The sequence below is a fragment of the Anabrus simplex genome, chromosome 1, assembly GCF_040414725.1.
Source record: "Anabrus simplex isolate iqAnaSimp1 chromosome 1, ASM4041472v1, whole genome shotgun sequence".
Lineage (NCBI taxonomy): Eukaryota > Metazoa > Arthropoda > Insecta > Orthoptera > Tettigoniidae > Anabrus > Anabrus simplex.
Window position 1 is genome coordinate 1142398483 of NC_090265.1, and position 13147 is coordinate 1142411629.

Consider the following 13147-nt stretch of genomic DNA (forward strand, 5'->3'; position numbering starts at 1 on the left):
GAAAGAGAGATGGGTTCTTAAGGCAAAAACTTCAACGTCATGGCAACTATGGCAAAGTGATTATGATTGATATCCCCAACAGAGGACAATTAGATCATTTTGCTCCTATGATGTGGTGACCAGTGCTATAGAACTACTTCAGAATAAAGTCTCTGTATAGTCATTTGTATCTGTTCTCTTGTTTGTATTTTCTTTATTATTCAATTACAATTTAACACAACAGATGATTTTGATGAACCTATATGATTTTCCAACATCCACTTAAGTATGTTTTGTCCCTAAAATTTGCACATCATTATAAGACTGAATTATTTCTTACATTTTATGTCTGGGAGAGGGGACTGATAAAATAATGGCTTTAAAAAAGACATCTAGTAATTTAATGGACAATTTAATAATAAATATTTATATAATGCAAGTTAAAAAATCAATAATATGTGCAACCTGGCACTATATGTTACAAAGGGTACAGAGCTTTTACACAAGGTTATACTCTCGCACACTATAAAATGAACATTAATATCAAGGGCCAGTTACAATAAATAAATTAAACGAGTGGTTCTACTTGAACCCCTTCCCCTTTCTTTCAACTACGTAGCTGCCATCAGGTTATATAACATCTTGAGCTGCTAAATGTTACTTGGGGGAAATGTTCAAGGATTGGAATGTGGACATTGTTACACAATGTTCTTTTCTCTAACAATACTTCATACAGATCCTAAAATTATTGTTAAATATATTATTAACAGCAAAATTTATAATCTCATATTCAAAGAAGAAAAAAAAAAAAGTCCTTACAAAGTCAATGTGTTGTGTTTACAAAATAGGAGGCAACTATTTGTTATGCATACAATAGAGGATGATTTGAAAACAAGTCCACATTACACATTCATATTAAATAAATTCTTATTTTTTGAATTGTTTCCAACACTAACATGAGAGAGAGAAAATAATAGTCTCTCAATATACCACTTATCAATCTAAACATGCATGATATACGAGAATTCTCACAGCATATTAAAGAGAGTTGCAATCCTCTTAACATACAAGAAATGTTTGTTCAGTAATTTTTCAACACAAAGAATATACCAAAATAATTTATACGTGCAAGGACAAAAGCTTCTGCAGTTTTCAAAGCGCAGATGAGAATAAATAGAGCTTAAAACTTATAGAACTTCTGTCATTTTCATTCAAAAACTCAATACGTGAAACAATCAATCATAAACATCTCCCCAAGTAATATTTTTGAACCATGTTTTCAAATCCTACCTATTAGAGAAAAGGAAACACGTGATAACAAAAGCAGATAAAATAATTGCACTTCTTTTATACACGACATATAAAACATGATGAGATGCCTATGTACATATTTATAGTATTTATAGTAACATACATAAATGCAAATGTCTGTAAGTACTTCACTATGTTGTCAGGTACTTGACGAATCCTTGCATTCTTCATTTGGTCGAGGCAGGGGTCATTTACACAGGGACTGGCTTACACACATGGGACATTCTTCACTCAGTACACAGAAAACATTACAGATGCTAGTGAAATTTCAGATGAATTTGGAGATACATTTTCATACTTCATAACGTCCAGTAGTTCATAATTCTGCAGAAGCACCTATTTCACTACGGAATGTTTTGAGTGTTCTAAAGGGTATCGACTCAAGTTTTTCAAGCTGCTAATTTTATACTGGGTGGAAAATGTCACATCAACACATACACACACGCATGTACACACGCACACCTTGAATTCCTCGAGTAAATTTTATGTCACATTTATACATACATCCCCTGCGATTTGTTAGGTAGCAGTCCCCTCCCTCACACTGCTAACCATGAGGTAGAAGTTCCAGCCCAAGCCCCTGCTGCCAACAACATGCCACACACTTTGAAAACACAAGGTTTCGGAAACTTAACTTAGCAAAAGCACTACATAATGGAATGCAAAATAATATTCCAATCTTGTAATTAGTTAACATATATAAATTTGTCCAATTCAGGGGAGTAAAACATACCCTCACTAATGTAGAACAATATAAACAAATACAAATAAATTGGCCCACACTGAGTATTCCAGAGAGCTGAGCAGAAAACTATTCACTTTATTTTAATGAACACAATCTGTATTAGATCTAGATTAGATTACTTAAATCTAATTTTAACATATTGTAAGAATTTGAACTGAAATACCCCCTCCAATATTTAAGAAACGGGCACTAAGTAAAGTCTTAACGCACTGCACTCTGGCTTTTCAGAACATGATGATAATATGTGACTTAGAATTACTTTCCACTTACTTATTTTTCCAATGTTAATTGTTTTAAAATCTTTTCACACATGACTGAAGACATTTGAAAGGCCCACAGCTATATTACTAAAAACACAAAGTTTAAAAATAAAAACTTCATGCAGAGTCAACCACTTCTTTCTAAAGTACACACTGTCATATCAAAATCATATATTATTAAGAAATTAATAGTTTTATGATCAGCACCCAAAATCATCCAAGGCTTCTCTATATATTCTAAGATTGACATGAATTCATTGTGCCAAACTCTGAACAAGGCCAAATTATATCAACTGAACGTCGAATTCGATCTATACTTTCTTCACAAAAATGTCTACATTTAAAGTCTACATTAGTGAAGTCTATATAAAATAAAGTAGCCTACTTGATAGTTTAATTTTTTGAATACAGAGAAAGAGAGTAATTTTAAAATATTTTAGGCATGGATAATTAACAAAATTTCCTAGTTAAAAAATTAGAAGCCAAGCCACTACAAGAAAATTTCCATGTCATGTTGATATGTTCCTTTACAATTTTTTCGTAACCAGGCTGATACTCTGAAAATAAATTATGAACTGAAATGCAAAGATCTGAAGGTATTATTTTACATTACCCAACACACTATAACCTACGCACTACCTTAAGAGATTGTAATACTGACATGTAATCGTGATGTATTAAAACACAGCTGCAACTCTGTTGCCACAGATAGGAAAGTATTCTTTCCTCCAAGATAATCTTAACCAATATTGATAACAAAATGTTAGGAAGTGTCTAACACTTTCTATATAATGCACTTCACAGCCACTAGTTTTGTGGCAGTTTTACACCTCTCTGAACACAAGGTGTTCTTTCTTTCAGTATTAAAAATGTAAAGAGAAAATCTTTACAAGATAATGCTAGTGTGTTATTTCACTATCATATGATGATAAAAAATTTTTTGCAGTTGTTATATTTGTGAAATTCTTTCTTTTATATTTAAATTCACCTAATTTTACTTACTCTGAATGATTTTAAAATACACAAACATTTTAAAACAAAGAATTTAAAAATGAATACAAATACAATGAATTCAAAACTACCAACTTGACTCTTAAAATGAAACATTTCACACTAACATTAATAACATGAAAATTTCAATATACGGTAAATGGCTCTTAGAGCTGGAGTATTGAAGTATTGGGAACCAGCCATCATGGAGGAAAGATACCTACATTAAATATATCGTTCATATAATTGTTGTTGGCAACATGGGCTGAAAATCTCATCACATAACCCGGTTGTTCATGTCACTGTCGACCACTACATTTCTGAATCACCGAGGTGATACTCTCTTCTATCGAGTCAAACACAGGGACTCCTTCACGGTTCGCTAGATCTGATAGGTACATGCGGCCCCGATTGTAGTCTTTCACAGCCTGCTTTGATAACTGTTAAAAGAAAAAGGAATAAGTTTTATTTCTCATCAATCTCTTAAAACAAGTGGACTGGAATATGTCACCAAATTTGTTCAAATTATTTACAAAAATAATACCTTTGTTCAGTCATTTATCTAATATACAAGAATTAAGTATAATAGAAACAAGATCAAGCATGGAACAAGAGATTACAGGAAAGTGAAAATAAAACATGTACAATTATAATTCAAACATCAGGAAAATATTAGAGAAGTCGATCTTCACAATCTTCTGCTTATGATGTTCTAACCATTTACAGCCATTTTTTCTATTTCATATTTTTACCCATCTTTCCCTCTCTCTGTCTCGCTGTCCGTCCGTCTGTCCGTCTTTCCTTGTCTTCTGTCATACATTTTTCATAAACTTCACTACTGCTGCCTGCATCTCATTTTCATTCTCTGTTGTCACTGATCAGGTCCCAGCTGTATATGTTGTAATAGGTATTCTATCTTTTCTGAGGCTGATTTAAAAGTGCCATTTTCAATTTAGGTTGTCCCTAATGCATTTTAGAGCTACTTGCAGCAAGTGATGAGGCTGCTACTAACATGGAGTACAGACGCCTTTTGCAGCCACCCCTAACCTGGGGTCAGATGCTCTCGATGGACTTCAGTGTCGTTTGCTATACTGAGGGGACCATCATGCCACCTGAGGAAATTCATCCGCCTGAAGCTGTCCGTCTGCCACATAACACTTGGTGTTGAGATGCAGGCTGTATAGTCTACTCGTTGCCGTAGCAGGGTAACCGGCCAGACTGGTTTGGACATGTTGAGAGGCTGGAAGAGGGAAGAATGCTGATTGCAGATGAGGGAAACCCGGATAAGAGGGAGGGCAAAATGGAAACCCAGACCAAGGTGGCTGAAAATGATCAAGAATAATATAATTAGAAGAAACCTGGATTGGAATACAGTTTAGGAGGAACAACGGAGTTCATACAGAGGAAGATGGAAAGGTGTCAAACATCCTAACCCAGAGGGAAATAGTTGATGTATTCCACATTACTTTCTTAACCTTTATCGGTATATCTTTGGGAAGTGTGATTACCTCAGTGGCTTAGCTGCTGATTTCCACCTAGAAGGCTGAGGTTCGAATATAGGTCGATCCTGGGTAGAAACTTTCATCTCAAGAATCGCATGGTGCCAAGAAGGGCATCCAGTATTAAACCCTCAGGCCAAACCAAAATGAGCCCGGGGGGACGAGAACTGTCTCAGTGTATTCACCGGTGCAGATGAGGAAGAAGTTAACATGTTTTATGAAGCATTGAGTGGCATCGTAGTCAGAGTCAACAGCAAGGATAGGACAGTGCTAATGGGTGATTTTAATGCAAGAGATGGAAATAGAGCTGAAAGATATGAGAAGGTGATGGATAAATATGGGGGAAGACATGGAAGCTAACAGGAATGGGAAACATTTACTGGACTTCTGTGCTAGTATGGAATTAGCAGTTATGAATACAGTCTTCAAGGATAAGACTAATCACTGCTACACATGGGAGAGTAGGGGCACCAGATCCATAATACACTATAATATCTTAACAGACTTTGAACTCCGAGAAATCTGTTAGGAATGTGCGGGTTTTTCAATGATATTTTGACGATCTGGACCACTACGTCATCTGTAATGAACCATCTCTAGGCCTAGGATAGAGGAAGTAAATTCTATCTGCAGGTGAATAAGGGTAGGAAGTCTCCAGGACAAGGAAATTAGAAGTACATGGATATAATTAGAGAAAAATTCCAAACAATGTACAGTAAGCAGGTTCAGGATATAGAAAGAAAAGGATGGCATATCGGGATGCTGTAGTACAAACAGCACGGGAAAGATTAGGAACAACTGTGTGTAAAAATGGGAAAAAGCAGACATCTTCAAGAAATGAAGAAGAGGACAGCCTGTAAATGTAAAGCATATTAGGAACGACTCCAAACAGATAGGGAATTTCATGTAAATGAAAGAGCGGAACAAATAGTTGTTGAATCCAAGAAGAATTCATGGGAATATTTCGGTGAATCTGGGAAAGCTAGATCACGGAGTGGGGAAACCTTTCTGGACAGTAAGAAAGAATCTTAGAAAGGGAGGGGAAAAAGGAAATGAATAGGGTTTTGGGTAAATCAGATGAACTCATAATAGATCCGAGGGAATCACTGGACAGGTGGAAGAAATATTTTGAAAATCTTGTGAACATAAAAGGAAATCTTCCTGGCGACATTGTGGACAACCGAGCTCATGGGGAGGAGGTGAATGAAGTTAGTGAAATTGCGGTTGGGGGAGTGGAAAGGGTGGTAAGTAAACTCCATTGTCATAAAGCAGCAGGAAGGATGAAATTAAATGTGAAATGGTGAAATATAGTGGGAAGGCAGGGATGAAATGGCTTCATAGAGTAATAAGATTAGCATGAAATGTTGGTAAGGTACCTTCCAATTGGACGAAAGTAATAATTGCACATATTTATAAGCAAGGTGTTCGACGGCATCTTGGAAGGGAGGGTGTGATCAGTGGTTGAGAGGAAGTTGGATGAAAACTAGTGTAGTTTCAGACCACAGAGGGGCTTGTCAGGATCAGATTTTCAGTATGCGCCAAGTAATTGGAAAATGCTACAAGCTATTAACTTCATAATGTTTCCGTATTGTGACTGTAAAGCTGTGAACTCTTATAAATGCTACAAGAGGAACAGATAATTGTGTGTTTCATAGATCTAGAAGAATAAGACAGAGTGAAAATGAAAATCCACAGCCTGTTTCCAGTCTTTCGTTCAAGTCTGGGATGAAATGAATGAAGCCCCCCCATCTAGCCAGCTACCGAAACCTGTCGTACTCCTCTGGGGAAATGATTAATGACTGACAGATGAAATGAAATAATATTGGCGAGTGTTGCTGAAATGAATAATGACAGAGAAAACCAGAGTACCCGGAGAAGAACCTGTCTCGCCTTCGCTTTGTCCAGCACAAATCCCACATGGAGTGACCAGGATATGAATTATGGAACCCAGCGATGAGAGGTCACCTGAGCCACTGAGGCTCACAAGGCGTATGCCAGTACTGAGGAAAAAGATGTTCCCCACACTGGGGGCCTGTGGAATTAAGGGTAGACTATTAAAATCAATGTTGACAATTGGGCTGCAGTGAGAATTGATGGTAGAATGAGTTGTTGGTCAAGGTACTTACAGGGGTTAGACAAGGCTGTAATTTTTCACCTTAGTTGTTCATAGTTTACATGGATCTGTACTAAAAAGATATAAAAAGGCAGGGAGGGATTCAGTTAGGTGAAAATGTAGTAAGCAGTTTGGCCTATGCCGACGACTTGGTCTTGATGGCAGATTGTAATGAAAGCCTGCAGTCTAATCTTAAACTTCATCACCCTAAGGTTGGTGGGTAACACGCATGCATTCCAAGCATTTCTGTTCTCTGGCCAACAGCTTCAAGTGGCAATGGGTATGCTTGGTTTTAATGTTTTCTATAAATTATACTCTATATCTTCCTTTGGTCCTTCTACCTTCCACTTTCCCATCAAACAGGGTGGAGCACCAGTCAGAATTGCCAAGCAAGTGACAAATGAAGCTATTTCTTCTCTTGTTTAAGGTTTCAATTAAGGTGTGTGTCTCATTTCCAATTTTGAGAACATTCTCATTTGTGACTATCAGACCAAGGTATTCTTAGAAGTCAACACCAGCACCAAATCTCAAAGGCCTTGAGTTTCAGCACTTTTGCTTATCACAGGGTCCATGTTTTTGACCCAGAGTTTCAAACACTCCATACAAAACTTTTCACAAAGTGTTTTCGTACCTTCATACTGATGGTCTTAGACGTTAGTAGATACATCTTTTTTGAGAAAGCTCCTTTTGCCTGTGCAATTCGGGTGTTAACTTCTCTTGTACATTTTCCATCAGATGTGATCAGGCACATTTCTAAAATGGAAGCACATGAAGTTTTTGTGTGTCTGGATGTTATGAAAGGTGCTACTAGTGGGGCGAGTCATACTGTAATAGCACTTTCCGGCCCAGTGAGGAAGCACTGGTGAACTACCTCACTCCTTGTCTTGCCTAGTATACCTCTTTCTAGTGCTGCCATCAGTTTTTGCAGTTTCCTTATAACCACATAACGTTTGGTGGTGCTATTTGGGGATTCAACCAGCTTCTGCATTAATTATCTAACAAACATGACCCCGATAGGAGATGAGATGCTGTACTTCAGAAAAAAAAAAAGGAGAATACATTTCTAGTATATTCTAGCCCAAGGCGTCAATATTAACAGACACGTCTCTATTCATACGTCGGCGATTCAACCAATTTGTATGTTTCTCTGATTTTTGGTTAAATTGTTGGTTTCCTTCTCCACTTTTGGTCACTCCTACATATACTTTGCTACACAGTTGTTCATCACAAACTTGATCTGAGTTACATCGATTTTTATTTTGTCAGCAAGACTGTTTTTCTTTTGGTGGTGTGAATCTGTTAGGGCCCCATATTATGAAAAGTATATCGATGTGTCAAGCCTGCATAGTGCTATGCATTACAAGATTTAATTTTGTACTGAAGGATCTATTATTCCTGTTGTATAATTTCAGAATTTATGGATTGTGCATTTCCTGAATTCTTTCATATCTTATTGCATCATGTGCAATATTTGCATTTTTTGTATATTCCCCTTGTAAATGAACTTATTTTCTGTTCACAGTTGACAGTGATTTTAAATTTCTCTCTCTTTGCTCCCTCTAACTTTTCTCAGAACATGTTGCCAAATAAAGTACGTGTATTTAGAGAGCAACAAATAGCAAACAATTTAATGTATTCAGTAGTACTTTTAGAGTGGAACTACAATGGTCAGAAAAGGGTCTGAAAGACCTTCCAAGCAATCAATCTGATTTGGCAGAGTCCCCCAATAACTCAAAAATGGTAACTTTGAAGATATCTTGAAAAGCACCAAATTGGAAATGGGCACCTCGCATGTTCAGTGAGTGCCGGCCCAATGTACTACTTTTATTCAGTTTCCTAATTAGGTGGAAATGATGTGAATACTAAACTTACAGGTATTGGTGGAGAAGACTTCAGAAGAAAGGGTGTCTGGTATTTAATGTGCTTCTGTGTTTAGACAAATACATTTTATTACAATATACACTAATTGGCTATCTCCAAACAAGCTAGATCCATAAAAATGGAGCTATCCATTGATTAGTTATCTTTATACGTCCAACACTGTGCTAAAAATTTTCATTTCTACATACCATATTTACTCACACATTAAAACCCATCCCCCCCTATTTTTACAGCTGCGAAATGTAAGGGGGTCCAATATGTGAGGACCTCCCACTCTGTATTTTGAACATACGATTCTTAGGCCTACATAACAGTAAATCGTAAACACAAAAGACTTTTATAACTATGTACAGTGTAATGGATGCCACTGCATAATTGATGGACTCCAATCTTCCCCTTAAAATTTTGGAAAAAATTTCCTTAACCAGCGGACACAGTTTATTTTCAGTCTTCATAGGAAATATCTAAAAATCTTAAAAATGGATGGATTGCTGTATGCTATAAAACTAGTGAACTGAGATCAATGGCTGCACACCCAGTTGAGCTGAATACACAATACCGTACGATTGCTACGAAGCACAGCAATTTATTCTTTAGCATGTATGTAAAGGGGATAACAGTGTGCAGTCTTTTTAGAGTTGTGGAGTAACTATTGATGATGACTAGAAATGAAGGGCAGAGTTGTCGTGTTCAAATTCAAGTTTTTAAACAACAGTGCATGAAAAACTCTTAATTGTGACAGATTCATTTTAACATATGTGCCTCTGTGGCTCAGGCGGGAGCGTGTTGGCCTCTCACCGCTAGGTTCCTTGGTTCAAATCCTGGTCATGCCATGTGAGATTTGTGCTGGACAAAGTGGAGGTGGGACAAGTTTTTCCCCAGGTACTCCAGGTTTTTCCCTGTCATTTTTAATTCCAGCAACACTTTCCAATATCATTTCATTTCATCTGTCAATCAATCATTGCCCCAGAAGAGTAGGACAGGCTTCGGCAGCTGGCACAATTCCAATACTCTCTGCTAGACGGGGGCTTCATTCATTCCTTTCTTGATCCGGTCGAACGACTGGAAACAGGCTGTGCATTTTCATTTTTCATTTCATTTTAACATAAAGAAAATAACCCAGTGTTGTTAGAACACCTGCAGTACTGGTAGTCAGTTCTGTTGATAAATATTTCTTTTGCAATGGATAGGAGTAAGGCAAAATATTCCAACTTGCACAGCAAATTAGTAATGTTTAGTTTTACCATTTTTAAGCTGCAGTATGCTGTATACTGTAACTACACAGCTGATGTCCATTGTCGATCAACTGATCGATCATAGACTCATTTTGTAGAGAGACGATCAATACACAGTTTATAGCTGCTACTGGTTTGCTATTTCGCTATTTATACCATAGATTATTTCACATTCGAGATGGTACTTCTTTTAATATGTTAATTTCTTCACTATAAATCCTTCCTCTCGTAAAAGAGACTAGATTTTTGTTATAAACATTGGAAAAGAAAAGTGTGTTTATTTGCGGACTGAGATTCAATGTTTTTCCCACTTTCAATGCACTTTGTTGAATCGTATCAAGAGTTATGGCGAACCTATTACTTGACAACCAAGTTAAAACATACTGTAGCACTTAAGTACTGACATCAGAATATTTACCTTTTTTGGTAATATGAAGAAAAAAAAACAATGCATTTTTATTTGCCTCTTTCAGTTTCTTCTCTAGGGTTGCAGCAAAATCTGGTCATGTTAGGTTGAGTGTTACATTCTTTGGCTAATGGCTTCACACCTTGTTTTTCTGCAAAATAGACAGTTTTTAATTTGAAAGCTGTGGTAAAACTACTGTTTTTTTTGTTGGTTTTTTTTTTGTGTGGGTATTATTCAACCCCATAATTTACACAAACAAATTAGATCTTCACCTAGCAGCAGGCTATTGCAAAAGCACATCACTACCAAAAGGAAGGCAGTGTCGTCATCAATTTATTAAAATTCAAAATAAAATTCTGCGCTGTTAGTGTAGTGCTCTGAAAGATTCTGCTACTTAATGGAATCCTTGTTCTTGACAAATTATATTGGAGTGGGGATAGGGAATCATATGAGAGCTTTAAATTTTACCTTGTCCTGAAATGCCAGGGGGGTTCTAATATGCAAGTAAATATGGTAATCACATTTTGCGAAGGACAGCAATTATTTTCATAGCATATGTTTGAAGGGGATGACAGGGTACAGTATTTTTAGAGTGTGTACAGTAATTACTGGTGATGATGGGAAACGAAGGAGTCATGTTCAAATTGAAGTTTTTGAACATTTCATGAAAGACTCTAATCACAAGAAATTCTTTTTAGCAAATTACATTCAACTAGTAATAACCCAGCATTGCTATAATGTCTGCCACCTTCAGTTGTGTTGATAGACAGTGTTTTTCCAATGGATAAGAAGTCAAAATATTGAACTGACAAACTTGCACAGTGGCTTAGTAATGTTTTGTTTTAACAATAATTACTGCAGTATTTTATTTCCATTTCTGATTTTAAGTTACAGTTCACTGTCTGCCTTTTTTTTTCATTATGCAAGTTACACAGATTGTGCAAGTTAACGATCGTAGATTAATTAGTAGCAAGCCCATCCATACATCATTTGTAGTCTCTATTGGTTTGCTATATAACTAGGTATTCATGTTATGGCGACTGCTGCTTCTCGCATAAAAGATGCTCCCTAGATTTTTGTCATAAAAATTGGAAAAAGAAGTGCATCTATTGCGGCTGACTTGAGATTTAACACATTGTGAGACGCAGCTCGTAGAAACTACGGGCGCGCTATTTCATTGCTGCTGATGGAGCTCGAAGAATCTATGGGCACATTTTTCAATGTAGCTACAAAATCGTAGCTGCCGTTTCAGCAATCTGTGACTTCAGTAGGATACTGTTGAATGCTTCTATAAGCATAAAATATACTAGTTATGAGCATAAGTCGAGAGCTCTTCTTTCAAGGCATTGGTAACACGGCCACCTTCCTACATAACCTGGGGTTGCGTCATCGTTGACTATCAGTTCTGAAATGGGCGGGAAACTACATATGGTACATGCGGACTGGAAGAGTGTGTGTTCGAGAGGCAGGCTTGTTTGTGTAATTTTTTCGAATAGTTAGCATGTCTAATTTAAGTGTACGAAATTTCGACAATGAATCCATAATGGATGTTCTTATGGAAGACACGAGTTCTGAAAATGAGGATAACAATTACACATTAACTAAACGTGATGATTCTGGCGCTTCATGCAACAAAATTTTGATAGCTAGTTAATTTCGAATTGGTGTGAAAAATGTAGGCGTTTCCCGTGTACAGATGACAACCTGCAGCAACTCGATACAACCCCCTCATCAAACAACGAACAATGGAAAGGCAAATTACTGGTCGTAAACAACGATACTGCTGCCAATTCACCAGTTAGATTAGAATCTGTATTAGAGTGTTTCAGTAGATGTGTCCACAATATTAGATTTCGAAATATTAACCAAACTGGCATCCATAGCTGCGTCTGATTTTTTTTCATTTTAATTATCTTCATAAATTTATATTTAAAAACTGCTGCACTATTCTAACAATTACAACTCATTTTTATGTACAAGAAAGTGTGATCTTTCTAAATATTCCAAAAGTTGTAATAGTCATGGCTTACCCTAGCATTGAAAATATTTCAAAACCATTAAATATCCTGCGATTTCTGGAGGGTAGCACATTCAAATATGGCTGTCTCCAATGTGTTAATGGTTTTGCTGCTTCCAATACTTTTAGTTGAATCATATCATGCGCTGCAGAAAACCCATCTTTTTAAATTGTTTACTCCAGCACTTCAGTACTGATTGCAGGATATTTACTTTTTTTTTGGCACCACAGAAAGACCATGCATTTTTCAGTTTCTCTTTCGGTTGCACCAAGATCTGATCATGTTAGGTTGCGCATCAAATTCTCTGGCTGTTAACTTACACACCTTGTATTTCTGCAAAAGAGACAGCTTTCAGTTGAAAGGAATGGTGAAGCATCTCTTGTTTTACAGGTTATTCAACCCCATAATTAACCCCCCTCTCCTTAAAAAAAAAAAAAAAAAAAAAAAAAATCCTTGTTCTTCTTAAACGCAGCTTATATGCAAATATTTACAATTTTCATTTACTTTCTTTCATTGAAAGGCGGGGGGGAATCATATGAGAGTAAATACAGTATGTGATATCAATTTGTTATCTTCTGGCTCAATAGCAATTTTCTTCTAATGAACTAGATTCAATGTATCTACATTGTTTAGCTGATCTACCCATCTCTCCTTTTTCTGGTCCAGAGTTCAGGATTAATACTCGCTCCTTATCTGCACCAGCAAAAGGA

General features: G+C 36.6%; 1 protein-coding gene across 7 annotated transcripts in view; it reads right to left on the reverse strand.

Annotated features, from left to right (window-relative positions):
- Nucleotides 1–375: 375 nt before the first annotated feature.
- raw overlaps nucleotides 376–13147 on the reverse strand; it is a 248647-nt gene continuing 235875 nt past the window's right edge. For all 7 annotated transcript variants that reach the window (XM_067137398.2, XM_067137394.2, XM_067137392.2 and 4 more), the window contains one exon: nucleotides 376–3725. In XM_067137398.2, the coding sequence (XP_066993499.1) occupies nucleotides 3585–3725 (141 nt within the window). In that variant the 3' untranslated portion in view covers nucleotides 376–3584. The remainder of the gene's footprint in view (nucleotides 3726–13147) is intronic.